This window comes from Mytilus galloprovincialis, chromosome 13, assembly GCF_965363235.1.
Source record: "Mytilus galloprovincialis chromosome 13, xbMytGall1.hap1.1, whole genome shotgun sequence".
Classification (NCBI taxonomy): domain Eukaryota; kingdom Metazoa; phylum Mollusca; class Bivalvia; order Mytilida; family Mytilidae; genus Mytilus; species Mytilus galloprovincialis.
Window position 1 is genome coordinate 5683546 of NC_134850.1, and position 19240 is coordinate 5702785.

The 19240-nt window shown below is 35.0% G+C and overlaps 1 protein-coding gene across 1 annotated transcript in view; it reads left to right on the plus strand.

The window, feature by feature from the left end:
- The window catches only part of LOC143057371 (uncharacterized), a 94062-nt gene that overhangs the window by 30150 nt on the left and 44672 nt on the right, over positions 1 to 19240 (plus strand). Inside the window, exons 19-21 of the mRNA XM_076230676.1 lie at positions 16264 to 16430; positions 16691 to 16870; positions 17317 to 17535. Coding sequence (XP_076086791.1) covers positions 16264 to 16430; positions 16691 to 16870; positions 17317 to 17535 — 566 coding nt within the window. The remainder of the gene's footprint in view (positions 1 to 16263; positions 16431 to 16690; positions 16871 to 17316; positions 17536 to 19240) is intronic.

Here is a 19240-nt window from a genome sequence, read left to right on the forward strand (position 1 = left end):
AAAGGATAGACACTTGCCTAAGGTTGCCTAGGCCCAAATGCCCAGGTGGGTAAAGTTACGGAACTTTTTTTTTAGGTCCAAATTTGGGGTAGGGTGACCCTACCATCCCCCTTTTTTCGTTCATAAAATTTTCCCTACAGCAAAGCTTTTTTGCCAACTAGGTACAAAGGATAGACACTTGCTTGAGGTTGCCTGGGCTTAAATACCCAGGTGGGTAAAGTTACGGAACTTCGGGGTAGGGACTTTGCTATGAATTAAATAAGGGGGGTGGTAGGGTCACCCGAGCTCAACTTTGAACCTCAAAATAAAAAGTTCCGTAACTTTACCCACCTGCGTCTTTGGGGTCAGGCAAGCTTAGGGAATTGCCTATCGAGTGTACCTAGTGTGGACAAAAGCTTTGCCTTAGGGACTTTGCTATGAATTAAATAAGGGGGATGGTAGGGTCACCCGACCCCAACTTTGGACCTCATAATAAAAAGTTCCGTAACTTTACTCACCTGGATCTTTGAGTCCGGGCAAGCTTAGGCAATTGACTATCGAGTGCACCTAATGTGGAGAAAAGCTTTGCCGTAGGGACTTTGCTATGAATTAAATAAGGGGGATGGTAGGCTCACCCGAGCTCAACTTTGAACCTCATAACAAAATGTTCCGTAACTTAACCCAACTGCGTCTTTGGGGTCAGGCAAGCTTAGAAAATCACCTATCGAGTGTACCTAGTGTGGACAAAAGCTTTGACGTAGGGACTTTGCTATGATCGAAATAAGGGGGATGGTAGGGTTACCCGAACCGAACTTTGGACTTCATAATAAAAAGTTCCGTAACTTTGCCCGTCTGGGTCTTTCGGTCCAGGCAAGCTAGGACAATTGCCTATCGAGTGTACCTAGTGTTGACAAAAGCTTTGCCTTAGGGACTTTGCTATGAATTAAATCAGGGGGGTGGAAGGGTCACCTGACCTCAACTTTGGACCTAAAACAAAAGTCCTTAACTTTACTCACCTGGAGCTTTGGGTCCGGGCAAGCTTAGGCTATTGACTATCGAGTGCACCTAGTGTCGAGATAAGCTTTGCCGTAGGGACTTTGCTATGAATTAAATAAGGGGGATGGTAGGGTCACCCGAGCTCAACTTTGAACCTCAAAACAAAAAGTTCCCTAACTTTACCCAACTGCGTCTTTGGGGTCAGACAAGCTTAGGAAATTACCTCTCGAGTGTACCTAGTGTGGACAAAAGCTTTGACGTAGGGACTTTGCTCTGAACTATTTAAGGGGGATGGTAGGGTCTGCCGACCACAACATTGGACCTCAATATAAAAAGTTCCGTTACTTTACCCACCTGGATCTTTGGGTCCAGGCAAGCTTAGACTATTGAATATCGAGTGTACCTAGTATGGACAAAAGCTTTGCCGTAGGGACTTTGCTATGAATTAAATAAGGGGGATGGTAGGGTCATCCGACCCCAACTTTGGACCTAAAACAAAAGTCCTTAACTTTACCCACCTGGATCTTTGGGTCCGGGCAAGCTTATGCTATTGACTATCGAGTGCACCTAGTGTCAAGATAAGCTTTGCTGTAGGGACTTTGCTATGAATTAAATAAGAGGGATGGTAGGGTCACCCCAGCTCAACTTTGAACCTCAAAACAAAACGTTCCGTAACTTTACCCAACTGCGTCTTTGGGGTCAGGCAAGCTTAGGAAATTACCTCTCGAGTGTACCTAGTGGGGACAAAAGCTTTGCCGTAGGGACTTTGCTATGAATTAAATAAGGGGTTTGGTAGGGTTACCCGACCCGAACTTTGGACCTCATAATAAAAAGTTCCGTAACTTTGCCCACCTGTGTCTTTCGGTCCAGGCAATCTAAGACAATTGCCTATCGAGTGTACCTAGTGTGGACAAAAGCTTTGTCGTAGGGACTTTGCTCTGAACTATTTAAGGGAGATGGCAGGGGCTGCCGACCACAACTTTGGACCTAAAAAAAAGTTCAGTAACTTTGCCCACCTAAATCTTTGGGTCCAGGCAAGCTTCAGCAATTGCCTATCGAGTGTACCAAGTGTGGACAAAAGCTTTGCCTTAGAAACTTTGCTATGAAATAAATCAGGGGGATGGAAGGGTCACCCCACTCCAACTTTGGACCTTAAACAAAAGTCCTTAACTTTACCCACCTGAATCTTTGGGTCCATGCAAGCTTAGGCAATTGCCTATCGAGTGTACCTAGTGTGGACAAAAGCTTTGCCGTAGGGGCTTTGCTATGAATTAAATAAGGGAGATGGTAGGGTCACCCGAACCCAACTTTGAACCTAAAAAAAAGTTCAGTAACTTTGCCCACCTAAAACTTTGGGTCCAGACAAGCTTCGGCAATTGCCTATCGAATGTACCTAGTGTGGAAAAAAGCTTTGCCTTAGGGACTTTGCTATGAATTAAATCAGGGGTTTGGAAGGGTCACCCGACCCCAACTTTGGACCTAAAACAAAAGTCCTTAATTTTACCCACCTGGATCTTTGGGTCCATACAAGCTTAGGCAATTGCCTATCGAGTTTACCTAGTGTGGACAAAAGATTTGCCGTAGGGACTTTGCTCTGAACTATTTAAGGGGGATGGTAGGGTCTGCCGACTACAACATTGGACCTCAATATAAAAAGTTCGGTAACTTTACCCACCTGGATCTTTGGGTCCAGGCAAGCTTAGGCAATTGCCTATCGAGTGTACCTAGTGTAGACAAAAGCTTTGCCGTAGGGACTTTGCTATGAATTAAATAAGGGGGATGGTAGGGTCACCCGACCCCAGCTTTGGACCTCACAAAAAAAAGTTCCGTAACTTTACCCACCTGCTTCTTTGGGTTCAAATATAAGAGAACTACGACACAACAGAGACACAGCACCAAAATGTAACACACACAGAAACGAACTATAATGTAACAATGGCCAATTTCCTGACTTTGTACAGGGCATTTTATGAAAAAAAGGGGGGGGTTGAACCTGGTTTTGTGGCATGCCAAACCTCCCTCTTTAATGGCAGTGTTAATTTTAACATTAAATTGACAACATTACAAGACGTAAATGGTACAAATTTGTCTGCACCAGATGCGCATTTCGACAATCAATGTCTCTTCAGTGATGCTCGAGGCCAAAATAATTGAAAATCAAAAGCTTATTAAAAAAGCTATAAACAAAAAGGACAAAAAGAGAGCCAAAGTCGTAGTCGGGCAAGGAATCAAAGCTTTGCAGGAGGGAGATACGTATATTCCTTAATTTTAAATTATTTCAAAAATTTTGTAACAGCAAATTTCAAATAAAAACGAAAAATCCATATTTCATGCCAGTACCGAAGTATTGGCTACTAGAATAGTGATACCCTCAGGGACTATCAGTCCACCAGCAAAGGCATTTTAACTAAATTCATTTCTATAACGCTATCAATCAATTTTTCTTTTTCAAGGTATGGAGGAAATCAGAATTCAAAATATATTTTTTTTCTCTGAAAGCTTTTTTTTCATCAGCTTTGGAATCAAAATATTTTTTATGGGAAAAAAACATCCCCCCTTTCATTCATTTCCTAAGTAAAGTAACATTCTCGAAAAAGTATGGGAAGAAAACATAAAAACATACACCCCCTTTTCATTCATTCCCTAAGTAAAGTAACATTCTCGAAAAAGAATGAAACAACACCTACCCCCCTTTTCATTCATTCCCTTAGTAAAGTAACATTCTCGAAAAAGTATGGGAATAAAACATACCCCCCTTTTCATTCATTCCCTAAGTGAAGTAACATTCTCGAAAAAGTATGGGAAGAAAGCATACCCCTCTTTTCATTCATTCCCTAAGTAAAGTAACATTCTCGAAAAAGTATGGGAAGAAAACATACTCCCTCCCCCTTTTTTCATTCATTCCCCAAGTAAAGTATCATTCTCGAAAACATATGGGAAGAAAACATACACCCATCCCTTTTCATTCATTCCCTAAATAAAGTAACATTCTCGAAAAAGTATGAGAAGAAAATATACCCCCCCTTTTTTCATTCATTCCCTAAGTAAAGTAACATTCTCGAAAAAGTATGGGAAGAAAACATAACCCCCCCCCCCCCCCCCCCCCCCCTTTTCATTCATTCTCTAAGGAAAGTAACCATTCTCGAAAAAGCCATTTTCAGTTGACGTGTTGGTCCTATTTGTAATTACTGTGTTAAAATACGTGAGAGAAACTTCGCGCCTTCATTTCTAGTGCTTTGACCCTTAATCTGTGATTTATTACACATTTTAGAATTTAGGAAGTTTAAAGGTTATCCATCTGCAATGAGAATAAACCGAATTACTTTCTGTATCATAGGTGGTTGTCAGAATGTTCTGATCTCATAAATTATACATTTCTTGAGACATCGACCTTGTAATTTCTCCATCACTGGTTGATTGATTATATCAATTTTACAATTAAGTAAATTTAAATGGATTAAAAAAAAAATGCATGCAAATGATCATGGTATATTAATTATGTATTATATTATACAATTTAGAATTATTTATTAACGTAGAATATGTGTTTGTCTATATACTTATATATAAACTATAATGTTATGTTGTTTTAGTTTCTTTGAAAATAATTTGTCAAACTAACTTCCCTTGAAAAACAAACAATTTACCAATCTATTCTTCTTTCATCTTTGTAGTATTGCTACAATTCCCTTTCTTTTACTTCATTCTTAGTTATAGCCTAACATTGATATAGGGGCAAAATTGAAAAAAAAAGATGATAAGAAGAAGAGACATGTTGCAAGTTTTCTAATACATATGTGAGAGTAGAAAATTGAGGTCATTTACGAAACTTTTCTCTTTAGCTATCAAAGTGACATGTTAATGAGGTTAGATAAGCCAGTTCACATGATTATCTCATGAAATATGATTCTTACGTTTGTTGAGGAACAAACTTAATACAAACCTATGAATTTTGTTGATTTTCAAGACATTTTTTCAAATAAATACTTAGGCAGTGGTTAACAGGTTTATGAGGTTAAAACCAATTACATCATTTTGACATACACTTGTTTTTTTTCATTTTGATTTGAGCAGATATGAGTTATGCAAATTATAATAAAAAAAGAATATAAGGAAACTATTGATTTTGCGATATATACAAGCTATATTTATCAGTATTTGATTTGTAGTAAAGGTTTGGCATTTATTTTCAATTATTATTTTAATTTGTAAGGGAACAACCACTGAACTTCAAAAAAAGGGGGAGGGGTTATAGACCCCCTACCGACGAAGTCGAAGGGGACTTCATGTTTTTTTTCTAGAAAAATATTTTTTATCCCTAATATGCTGGGGAAAAAACTAATCAGGCCAAACAGATGACCAAAAATATATATATTGAATCCAGATTTACTTTATTCCTTATAGTGTTAAATATTTTTAAAATATTAAACAAAAATACGTACCCCCTTTTTTAGCTAACTTGACCCGAAGGGTTTCTCATCACTTAGCGTCCGTGGTCCATCGTCCGTCGTAGTCCGTCGTGGTCGTTATTTTTTTCATTTTGAATTTCTTCTAGAGAGCCACTGAATGGAATGAAACCAAACATGGCAGGAATGTTCCTTATGAGGTGCTGACTAATTGTAGTTACTTTATAGCCGATGCCTTATCCAAAATGGCCGCCAGCGGCGAACATAGTTTAAAATAGGACCCTACAAATAATACATACAAATGTCTTTTTTTTTTTTAGAACCAATGAATGGAATGAAACCAGACATAACATGAATGTTCCTTATGAGGTGTTGACTGAATCTTGTTACTTTGTAGCCGATCCGTTATCCAAAATTGCCGCCAGCGGGGGACGTAGTTTAACATAGGACCCTACTGATAATACATACAAATGTCTTTTTGTATTGAGAAACAATGAATGGAATGAAACCAGACATTACATGAATATTCCTTATGAGGTGTTGACTGAATGTTGTTACTTTGTAGCCGATCCATCATCTGAAATAGCCGCCAGCGAGGACATCGTTTAACATAGGACAATTTGAAAATACATACACATGTCTTCTTTTAGAAAACCACTGAAGTTGTTATTTTGAAGCCGATCAATGCATGATGGCAACAAGAGAAAGACATATAGTTTAATATGAGACCCTATGGGAAATACACGTCGTACTTTTTTAGAGAACTACTATATGGAATAATATAAAACATGACATGAATGTTCTTTATGAGGTGCTGACCCAGTGCTGCAACTGTGTAGGCAAAATGGCGTCGTTTAGTCTAAATGACAGTTAAAGGATGGCTATTTGATATTTTAGGAGAGGGATTTAGATTGATTGGTGTTCAACGCTAGTTTCAACACTATTGGGCTATTCTGTGGTGGTCACTTCAAATATATAGATGGAGGATTGGGAAAGGAAAAGGGCATTATTATTCATTTTAATCTAATCTAATCTTGCCTTTTTGAGATCTTACCAGACAACAATATTCATATATAAAATCCTCCTATCCTCACTCCCAAAAAACTGAATAAATATCAAAACGTTTTCAATTTAACACAATCATATTTAAATTGATTGATCGTTTGCTGATAATTTGTTACGCCCGGTGACAAATATTTCATTCATTTTTATAAAACACGAGTTTAAAGTCAGGTACATGTATGTAACTAAGAGATGTGATATGATTGCCAATGAGTCAATTATCCACCGGAATTCAAATATGAAGAAGATGTAAGCAATTTAGGCAACTGTAAGGCCTTCAACACAAATGACGAAACAAGATGATATAACATCCTCTATAAAATGCTCGACATTAAAAGTTTGAAGCAATTCAAACGAAAAAAACTAACGCTCTAATTATACATAACAAAACAATTTACAAAATATCAAATACGAGTCGAGACATGAACCAACGACAAACACTTAACTAAAGGCTCTAGACTTGGGACAATCACATAAATCAATAGGACAGGGTTAAAATAAAAACGGAAAAGTGGCATCTCTATGCAGGAGACCAAGTTACACAGAAATTAACAGCTATAACCATTGGATGACCTTCAACGATTAACACAGTCCAAACCGCATAGTCAGCTGTAAAAGGCTCCGAAATTGCAATTGTAAACCAATCTAGTTTTAATGTACAAAAAAAATGAAAAACAAATGTGATACGTACATGTACATAGGAACAAACGACAACCACGACAATCCTGACTTGGGACAGGCAAATACATACAGAATGTGGAGGTTTAAACATGTTAGCGGGATCCCAACCCACCCCTAAAATGGGACAGTTATGTAACAGTACACTCAGCCCTCCCCGAAGCTACGACATTGGTATAACAGTACAATTCAACAACAATCTTCAAAAATCATTTGCAATTAGATTAACTCAAAAGATCGATACGTGACACACACAAAATAACATAGTCTGACAAACGTCTCGTATACAATTGTATACTTGCACATAGTTCCACATACAATAAAAGTTTTTGAAATGAGGTTGATTCAAAGGTTTCGACCATCGAAATTTTGCAATAGTTATAATATTTTGGACCAGGAGATTTTTTTTCGAGGACCGCAAGAGAAAATGATTCTGATAACTTTCCGATAACTTTACTTTATTTCAAAGTAATCCAGTTTGGTTGCTTAAAAACAAATTTGGATAGACACGACGTCCTTATTTATCATATTCCAGATAAACATTGACGAAATCGTATGCAGTTTATTATTCTTAAAAATCTTTTTTTTTTGGGGGGGGGGAGGGAGGGGTAACCTGATTGGTTTAGCAAAATTGAGTTACAGGAATTCACAAAGAAAAATGTTACGAAAACTTTTTACAGTCATTTCTAATGGATGTATCTTCCTTTCCTAAAAAAAAATCACCGTAAACTTCATTAATGACATTCAAAATAACAAAAATTTGCTTATATTCGACGGCAAATTGAATTTTGTTTTATTGATCTTCCGTAGATTTTTCCAGAAGAGGTGTAAATATACTTCTTTTAACTCTTCACTAGAAGACATTCTAGAGATGTGCAGACGAGACCAATAAAACACGCCCCAGTTATCCTACACAATTATTGGTTCATAGAAGATGATACAATTTCTTTTAGAATAATTATTTTCTGAATAGATATCATTGCTTATATTTAAAGGATGGGAAATATATACGTATTTGCCGGGAAAAGGGACGATTTTTCTAGTATGCACACCTAGATTTGAACAAAATCAAATAATAAGCCAGTTTGATTTTTTACTGAAATTAATTACGATATCATACTGTCAAACTACTTGTGGACCGTCCTGAAAATGTATGAACTATTTTTCACTGGACGAAAAACAAACAACATTCAACCAATCTCTGGAAAACCCGTACAAAGCTCTACAGTCGAGTTGTTTTAACGATAGCAGATGGTAATTATGGTCATCGATCTGTGTGTCCGTTCTTCTGTCCGTCTATGCGTCTGTGTGTCCTGATTCAGGTTAAAATTTTGGTCAAGGTAGTTTTGGTGAAGTTTAGTTTGACGTCCATTATCACTGTACTAGTATACATATGTTTTGAAGGGACCAGCTGAAAGACAACTACGGGTGCGGGAGTTTCTCGTTACACTGAAGACCCATTGGTGGTCTCTGGCTTTGACACATTCCCTATTTACTTTCTCAATTTTATTGAAGTCCAATCAACTTAAAACTAAGTTCGCATGTTCCCTATGATATGATTTTTCTAATTTGAATGCCAGATTATAGTTTTGACTAATATTTCTCGGTCCACTGAACATAGAAAATGATAGTGTGCATGGGGCATGTATATGGACACATTCTTGTTTTACGGATGTCTCCAAAGGTTCCCATTGACTTTGAAAGTGTTAAGCACTATATAGCATGTTCCACCTACATGTATACATGTATGATACCCGAACGGTAATTGCAAGTTTATTTTTACATTAAATTCTCTCTGCTCTTAAGCTTGTTCTACATGTAGCTCTCAGTTTATTGCGTCAATAGAAGAAACGAACGGAGAACACTAGCGGTATTTCTATTTTACATACAATGACCAAATCGCGAGGATCTGGAATGTCATGTTTGGCCAACTAAAGGCAGTTTAGTAACCTGTAGAGCATCATCCTATAGTTATAGTGTTGACCTTATATAATACGTATTGTCCACAACTCTTGAGAAAAATTATGCCCGAGGCTCTTTGTCTTGCGTGAAAACGACACGAACATTGCTGTCAAATACCGTGTACGTTTCGGGTATTTTATGCCACCCTTTCACGTAGTTGTTGAAAATGCGCAACCGGTAAATATCAAGTTCGCATTTACTAAGAATCCTTGCAAGAGAATTTACAATTAAAGTTCAGTCTTAGTTTGTTTTGTTTTTGTTAAGACTTGGTTAGGCTTAAATAAGTAAACAAAGAAAAGGCATGCATCAGAGTGTGTATGATAGCGAGTATTGTTTGAAATGTTTGAAAGGCAGATCAAACGGGTTAGACAATTACAGTCATCAGAAATTACAATGCGAAATGTTTTGACATTTTGCAGGAATATGATTAAGAGTCGGTTCTGCATTAAGTACAACCCGTCCAAAATTTTGGATCACGGATAAACACACCTTTAATTAAATGTCCGTCACTTTTGAGTTCGAAAAAAAGATACATATCAAGTGACTTTAATTCCTAAGGGTTGGCGACTGTTAGTTTTTCTTTCTCATTACTCCTTTTTTCACGGCCTTTCTTCTATCCTTTCTGCTAAACCCTCGCTTCATGTCAGTGTTCCAAAATGTAACGAAGAAGAACTTTAAGCGATATACTATTCTTATTCTTCACGGAATAATTATTATGAAATATCTGTTCCATAAGAAATAATTATAAAGAAATTATACATGATAAGGTTTTCGAAGAGACGTTTGTTATCAGAAATCAATATACGGGGACATCATTACTATATACTAGTTTAAACACAAGATATAAATAATACACAGATAATTATTAGATACAATACAATTAATTCGTTGCCGGATAGCTTTTCTGCATGATTTTTTTAAATAAAAAAAAAGTGGTATAATTGCCTATTTTAGTCGGGTCAAGGTCTGGCCAGAACAGAGTTGAAGAGCATTGAGGACACTAAAGTTCCAAAAAGATGTGCCACATACGGTTAAGGTTTTATATATGCCAAATTTTATTTGTCACTGTATCGGATATAATAAAGTATAAGAAAAAAAATCGTGCGTTCTTAATATTGATACATTGAATTATTCGTCAACCTATAAAGATTTAGTTATGAGCAGGAAAAGGAGAGTAGAAAATTAGCCAAATAATTGGATAACTTGCAAAATTGATATACGAAATGAGTGTTATTTATACAAATAAACTTATGACTATCCTAAGACCATCACAAGACACCTCTTGTGCAGTCCTAACTGTATGACCAACTTTAAGAGATGTCCTAATTGAGGACCACTTTGTGACTTAGATATGTCTTAAGACCATTCTAGTAAGAAATATATATAATAAGTCCTAAGCCAGCTTTGTGAAACTGACCGCAGATCAGACTAAACTGACATTACTTTTTTCGCAATAATATTAACCTAGTGATGTCTGCGTTGAATAGAAGGAATTATATTAACCTAGTGATGTCTGAGCTGAATGGAAGGAATTAACATGATATTTGTTATGCAAATGATATTAGTCAACCATTCTCGACCGTTAGCCTATTTGGCATTTTCAACTTTTTTCTCTATACCAGCGTTACTGGTGAGTCTTTTGTAGCCGAAACGCGCGTTTGGCGCAATTACTAAATTTTAATCATGTATTCTGGGATGAGGTTATTAACAATCACATTTTCAATTGTACCAATCAAACGTACGTGTTGACTGTTTTATAGAAAAAAATAACATTCCTTCACTGTTTTCATATCCTAACTATCACATCGGTTTAGTGTAACGATTAAATCTTATGCCTTGTATATAGTGAAGGTGAAGCACTGTCCACGTGTAAAAGAACACCCACAACATCCTTTGATAGCCTGTATATGAGACAGCGCTAGTATAACTCTTATCTGTTAAAATCATTTATTTCATTCTTTTTACAATTTATTTTTGTATCGTAGTTCTCAGTAGTGTGTAATGTATCCGATTTCATAGAGGTCACAGCCTTTTAACACGTGTAAACTGTATTATATATTAATAGGTTGGTGGATTTTTGGTGCATATTTTGTTGGCAATATAGGTCAGGTAAACAAGTAGAATTTGTTGGATCAAATTATTGGTGCATAGTTGGTGCATTCTTGGTGACAAATATTTATACAAGGACTCTGTTTTAGAGATGAATGAATTGAAGGCGAGAAGGAATATTAAATACAATATGAAACGTTCGAAAGGATTATGTTTGTCTATTCAGATTTTGGCAGATATTGGGAGGACTATAGTTGTTCTACATTATTATTCATGTGTATTTAATCTTGTGTTTTTTGTCCGCACAGTAATGGCAATGTTGCGTGTTTTTTTTTCTTTCTGCATAGTATTGAGCACTATGCGAGTTTTAATAATTCGTGTACACCGTATTGGACATAGGGATAGTGATCTGGCGGCGGCGGCAACGGCGGCGGCGGCGTTACCTAACTTTTGAAAAGCTTTATATTTTAGAAGGTGGAAGACCTGGGTGCTTCATATGATTTGTATAAAGATGCCTCATGTTACGAACTTCCCGTCAGGTACATGTTCAATGTCATTTGCCTCATTCTCATGGTTCAGTGACTACTTGAAAAAAAGCTAAGATTTTTTGTAATGGTAAATTCTCTCTTATTATAAGTAATTGGATAACTATATTTGGTATGTGCGTTCTTTGCAAGGTCCTCATGCCCGTCAGACAGTTTTCACTTGCCCTCGACCTCATTTTATAGATCAGTGAACAAGGTAAAGTTTTGATGGTCAAGTCCATATCTCAGATACTATAAGCAATAGGTCTAGTATATTCGGTGTATGGAAGGACTGTACGGTGTACATGTCCAACTGGCAGGTGTCATCTGACCTTGACCTCATTTTCATGGTTCTGTGGTTATTATAGTTAAGTTTTTGTGTTTTGGTCTGTTTTTCTTATACTATATGCAATAGTTCTACTATATTTGGTGTATGGACTGATTGTATGGTGTACATGTCTAGCTGACTGGTGTTATCTGACCTTGAACTTATTTTCATGGTTCAGTGGTCAAATTTAAGGTTTTGAGTATTGGTATATTTTTCTAATACTTTATGCATTAGGTCAACTATATGTGGTGTATGAAAATATTTTATGATCTATATGTCTGTTACGAAGGTTTTATTTGACCTTGGCCGCATTTTCACGGTCCATTGCTAAGTGTTAAGTGTTTGTGTTTTGGTCTGTTTTTCTTAATTTATAAGCAATAAGTCAACTATATTTGTTGTATTGAAGAATTGTTAGCTGTTCATGTCTGCTTGGCATGGTTCATCTGACCTTGACCTCATTTTCATGGTTCATTGATCAATGTTTCGTTTTCTTGGTTAATGTTGAGTTTATGTGACAGTTGTAATAAAGCTTTATATTTAGGCCTATGAACATAATATCAATGATTAGTAAAAAAGGCGAGACATTTCAGTGTGTGCACTCTTGTGTAAACTGTATCTTATATAAATATTCGCCTGAAATGGACTTATAACAAACAATAAATAAGTCGATTTACTAGTATATTTTCATTTAATATATCTGAATTATCTGTCGTCAAATTGTGTTTTATTTCAATGTACACGGTCTGACATGAAAGATTAATGATACTCGACCGTTGTGGCGAGGTCTACCGATGATTGTTCCTTTTGATGGTATGTCGGACCATATAGATGTAAGAGCTATTATATATATGGTCGGACGAGTTTCTTTTTCTCTTTTTTCTATCATGCTTGCATTTACCAATGACAAACGAAAGGAGAAGCAGTTTGTAGAACGCACTTTTGCCCTCCCTTCATTAACTTTTGCTTTTTCATGTGCATGTACATGAAATATTTGCCACTGAACGTTAAACAAGAAACAATCAAGCAATCCGTAGCTCAGAAAATTAGTCACAAGGCTAATTGACATGTAACTTTATCACCTTTATCTGAACTCGGGAAAAAAATCTTGATTGGTACTCATATGTATAATTCATTTTATTTTCTTATCCGAATTCGGATAACAACCAAGACAAATTAATATTAAATTTAGATATACTTTTCCCAATTTGGATAAGGATACTCATTGCATACTTAATTTTCTGAGGTAGGCAATCTATACTGCTTATCCGAATTCGGATAAGAGCAGTTATTTATCCTTGGTAATGTGTTTTTTTCTATTTTATCCGAATTCGGATAACATTAGTTTTTTGTTGATGTGTACATTGCCGATCTTATATTCCTTAGCTTAATAGTGAGTATTCGAGAATTCATGTTCTTTTTTTTATAAATAAAAAGGTGACCTATCAAAGTTCTTATATCAGAATTATTTTCTTATCCGAAACACCCATTGACTTGAGCATATGGAAATGCTCAAAAGCAACTGGAAGCTGTTCATCATCATCTTATTCTTTGATATTGCTGTCAACATCGATGGTTCACACCCAAACAAAATGGGAGTAATGGACATTCAGAGCTTCTCCGTGTTATCCACTTGTGAAATATATAGACGAAATTTCTGTATTGAAATGAATATACATCTCACAAACAGGATTTTCAAATAACGATTTTGAGTACACCTTACAAACCAATATAAACGTATGGCAAGATATAACCATGAAGGAATTTAGTTTTTGTCAGACACAAGAACTCATCACTATCATAAACGTATACGTATATATGCATACAATTTCAAATATCAAGAACAAGCGGTCGATGTCGATAGTCCGTTTTCTAACTGTTCGAGTTAGACATGTCACTTGTTCATTCTTGAAAGCCTTCATATATCCCGTCTAACAATGGGAACTGTTTCTGATTGTGTTGACTATAAATGCTTGTATGGTAATTCTGTCGTTTATCTGTACAAGCGGTTGCATTTCCTCTCCTTTCCCAACAAACAAACGAACGAAGCGCTACTAGTCTGCTTTCTCTGGAGCTCATCCTCAATGGCTCTTATACGTCAGGAAACTTACATGTATACTAATAATGATTGTTTCAAGAACAACGATGTATGGACGAACTCTTCTAAATTCGTCAATATCAGTTATGCAGGACTAAAATATAACTTTTATTACAACTACTGTATTACTTATTTGGATTAATGACGGCTATCATGTTCAACATTGCACAAATATTATCATAGAATAAAAAAAAAAATCCTCAAAAATCCTTAAAAAAATAATGCCTTACCTTAGATAATTGGTATTTTTTCACAAAAAGTTTGTGTAAATGATTGTCAAATTATTTAATTATGTAAGAATAAAATGTTAAAAAGAAACTAAAAAAAAATCTTGTATGTTGTATTTTTTTGTCAATTAAAAACTTTAAAATTGCAATAGTTTTATTAGCATTTAAACACAGCCAGATTTGAATACAAGTTAAGAAATTCCGGTAAAGTCAATGATATCAAACAGATGTACAATGGTATATCAAATTGGGTAATATTGCATTTAGTTTTTATTAAAGATTAAAACTACTATTTTTTACTTAATATTTGAATCTTTACGCCAATTGCCGATAAGAAAGTAATCAAAAATTGTTTCCTTTTATTTTTATACATTTTCGGAATTACGAATCTGAATTTTATTTTCAATTAATTTACACAATTTTTTATTGAATCTTTATTCTCATCGTGTATTAAATCTTAGTGTATTAACATCGTGACATCATAATCTTTCTAATCCTTTCTGTTTATCCTTTCCAAATAACAACATTTATACCTGTGTACGCTTGAACTCACACCTGCGGCTAAATAGCTACAAGGTAAACGAATTGACCTCAAGCCGAGAAATATACAGTGACCTTTACAAAATAATATACACACTCTGCTCACACATTAGTTGCATTGAAATGATTATCAAAACAATAACGGTAAATAGAACTGAAATATTTTCAGTTCAATATCAGTAAAAATGTTCAATAAATATTTTATGAATAAAATCTCAACAATAATTAATTAAATTTATTCAAAAACATTTACTAGAGATAATTTTATAGGAGTTTAATTCAATCAATACAAAACGGTAAATGCATATTCATTTTCGTTCATTCTTATATTGTGGTTAATAACTACGACCATTCGTCAGCTGTGCGCTTTTAATTACGTATATTGTCGATAAGCTATAAGAGTTAAACAGATTTTATTTTTTCCCAGAATTCAATAAATCGGGCTAATACGTCACGACCCACTCGAGAATTCAACCAAAAAAGTTACAAATACTTGATTTTCTCCGTTATTAGAAGGAATATAAATTTAAAACTTTGCAAATGTGTTTTTTATGTTAAGATGAACATAATTAGATGATAAGTAAAAAATCGCGGAATTTCCCTTTAAGTGGAATTCTAATTAACCCTGATTGTTATAAAAACAAATTATTTATCAAAACATCTACTGTTATTTGCAAGTGGGAATAGAAGGAATAGTATTTTTAAAAAGTGGGAATAGGAGGAAGACACCGTTTATCCCTACTTTTGAGATGCACAAAATATATTTCATCAATTATAAAGTTCTATACATACTATCCATGAACATTTCCAGAAATTTATCAATGAAACATATGCTCATATATTCAAGTACCAAAATGATGTTATATGATGCTATACAAGAAAATTACTTTTGCCAGGTGTATGAATCTAATATCTGTTCTTAAAATGTCAATGGGGTCATTGTTAAAGTCATCTTTAAAAATTAGAGTAATCTTCCTTTGTCCAGAATTGTAGTTGACTCAACCACAACCAATGCAATACATAATTTTACTTCCACTAATGATTAAAGCAATCTGTACACTTAAATGCTTTCATTTTTTTTTTTTACATAAATAAGGCCGTTAGTTTTCTCGTTTGAATTGTTTTACATTGTCTTATCGGGGCCTGTTATAGCTGACTATGCGGTATGGGCTTTGCTCATTGTTGAAGGCCGTACGGTGACCTATAGTTGTTAATGTCTGTGTCATTTTGGTCTTTTGTGGATAGTTGTCTCATTGGCAATCATACCACATCTTCTTTTTTATATTACAAGCACTTTGATTATTAGTTAATGTATAACAATGTCATATACCATGTACATCAAATAATACATTGAATAATCATACATTGAGGGATCAAAGAGAAATATAAAATGATATTACATATGTTTTTTTTTTAGTTATACAATCTACGACCTTGAGTCAGAACACAACTATCTGATTTACATGACCTTGAGCACCTGTTTTGAATACAGTGGAACCTGTATGTTTACAACAACCATCTTTAATGGATTCAAACTACCAAAGGAGATCTGTACATCTGGGACAACAAGACTAGATACAGCATGTTAGTTTATAATGCAAAAGTACAGTGAAACAGTGAAACACTTGGGAATGAATTTTTTTTTTTCAGAGTAGATTTGCAATTATTTCTATTTTTTTTAACTATGCAAATTAAAAAAGAATCCTCTTATTTTTCACCCCAAAAAAAGGAAGTTCATATGTCAGCCAGTGTTCTTGCAATTTATTTTATCAATATCTGTTCAATTTTAAGCAATCTATGGATTTTAATTGGTGATTTGATATTGATATAGAAATATTTTTCAGTTGACTTTGATACATGGCTGGCATCTAAAGATTTATCGAGCACAACCATCCCTCTGCCAGAATGGGCAGCCACTCAGCTTGTAGAGGAACTGGGTGTGGCCAAGTATGTCTCCACTACAGAGTGCTACGATCTGAAATCTCCATTTATTGAAGCCGATGCAGAAAATGGATGGAAAAACGGTAAGAAAAATTTATGTTTGAGTATTTGAAAATTACGTAATTCTTATCACAAATTATTTTCTGGTACCTATGCTATGTGAGTGTAATACATGGTAATAAGAATGACAATTTTTTTATTCTACAGAAGAACTTTGATACTATTCATTTATTTTCCTTTCATATATTTGATTTTGTGGTTATGTCAAAGTCTGTATAGAATCTGACAGAAAATTTGTAATCTGTTAAACGTTTACATTTGTGGTTCACCTGGCCTGTACCCACCAAAACCACAAAAATTGGTATCTAACCAATAATAATGAATCCACGTTGTGTAAAAAATAAGTCCACTTCTTTTATTCTTGTTTCACTGATGTTTGATCATAATAATATAAAAACACTTTTATTTTAGAAGATCTCTGTAAATTTAGTTTTAGACTTTATAGGTAAATATTTTTCATTTGTTTCAGATTGTGTCAATGTTACCAACACCCATGTCTTTGATTCTGGTACCTCCCGACTTGTGTGTAGTATACCAGTAGGATGTAATGGTGCCACCTGTTGTATGGATATACCTAGATTAAACAGATCATTGGAGGTGTCAATGCTGATAGAACCATGCACCAACAAATTGTTGCTGAAGATAGACAAAATGGAGAATGATCTTCTGCTTTCTGATGTCACATTTGGTAATGGCATATTTAATGAAGAATGATTCCCCACCACAATACAGAGTGGGGGACAATTGAATTCTGAGCATCTCTGCATTTTCAGTCCAATCTTGTTTGGGAATCATGGCTATATTTTTGTCTTGATTTTTATGGTTCATTGCAACAATGTCTCTGGCCAGTTTTATTCACGAATTATGCTCATTTGCAAGGCCGTAACTAGGCATCTTATTTTAGTGAGGCAAAATAAGTGAGCCGAGCGAAGCGAGGCAAAATTTTTTTTTTTTTGCAGGGTATGAAATGAATGGTACAAAATCCTGCATTCTAGGCATTTTTAGAGAGTTTGATAATGTTTTGAATTTGGACACTTTTTTTTATATATTTTTCATATTTTAAGACTTTTACTAATACCAAATTTTGAACAACTTTATTTAAATTTATAAGTAAGATAATAATCCAAATATCACTGATTTGAGTCTGCTGCCAGTACATAGAACAAACACCGATTCAGTAGAGTTTGCCAAATTTTTCTATTGCCGGTTCAGTCAAATCGTTTCAGAATCATAATTTGGTCTGCTGATATCCTTATCGCGATGAACATGGAGCATGGCAATGTATAATCTCTCGCCACTCATGCATGCTCTTTTCCAAGTTTTCAGTTGTTTCAGATCAGTCTGTGTTTCTAAAGGTAGCACATTATCATCAACACAATGATCAATGTCTTCTTCCAATTCATTCTCCATCAGCAATTCGGTAGCAGCATCGGTAGTAACAGTTTTGTTTGCAAAAGGGAATTTAGCTTTCCTGTAAGCACCATCATACAGTCGCAGTTTCAAAATATTAAACTCGCTTTTATGCTGACAAAGAGTAGACAAACTCGGGATAGAATGAGATAAGATACAGGTATATGATTCTATTTATAGAGTAAGTATATCTGGTATGGGTACAGGGGAAATTGGACTGGAGTTTTTGACGTTTACATGTAGGTCCGTAATTTCCAATTATTTCTGGAAATAGTTAGTGGTATTTTAGTTCCAGAATCTATAAATTTAGGGGTGAGGGGTTGGGGGTGTCTGATTCCGAAACCCCGAATATAAAGAAATGAAATTCCATAGTCCCGAATAAGTAAAGACAAAATCCTGTGTTAAAGGTTCTACCATTCGATCCTCAATAATATCAAATTGGAATATGGGATATTCTTTCAATTTTTAAGGTTAAAGAAACATGGATAAAAACTAATCCATGGATGTTTCATATTAAAGTTTATATTTTATTTATCTGTAAGGAGAAAGATTAAAGTTTGTGAAATGAATACGCAGACAGGACTGCCCCCTTTCGAAAACCAGTACTTCATTTGTCAGTCTACTTATCGTTTCTGGATTGTACTAATGAAGTAATATGCAACACTCAGACTCTGTTCACAAAAAAAACTAGTTTACTGGAATTATTCCTTATTTACCTTCAGTGTCGCTTTTCCTTTTTCTGCAAGAGCCTGTTTTTAACTAGAGATCCATTATGATTATCGTTACTAGGTTAATGTAATCGAGAAACATCACCCGTTGAGATGCTGAGTTATATCCAGGAAGAATAGTTTAAAAGGAATGATGACAAGTTATAGAAATCAAGGTTGAGACAGAACAACGAATGACTATTATATTTATATATATGTATAAAAAAAAAATCAGTGTCGAAATTTTAGTGAGGCAATTGCCTCACTTGCCTCAAG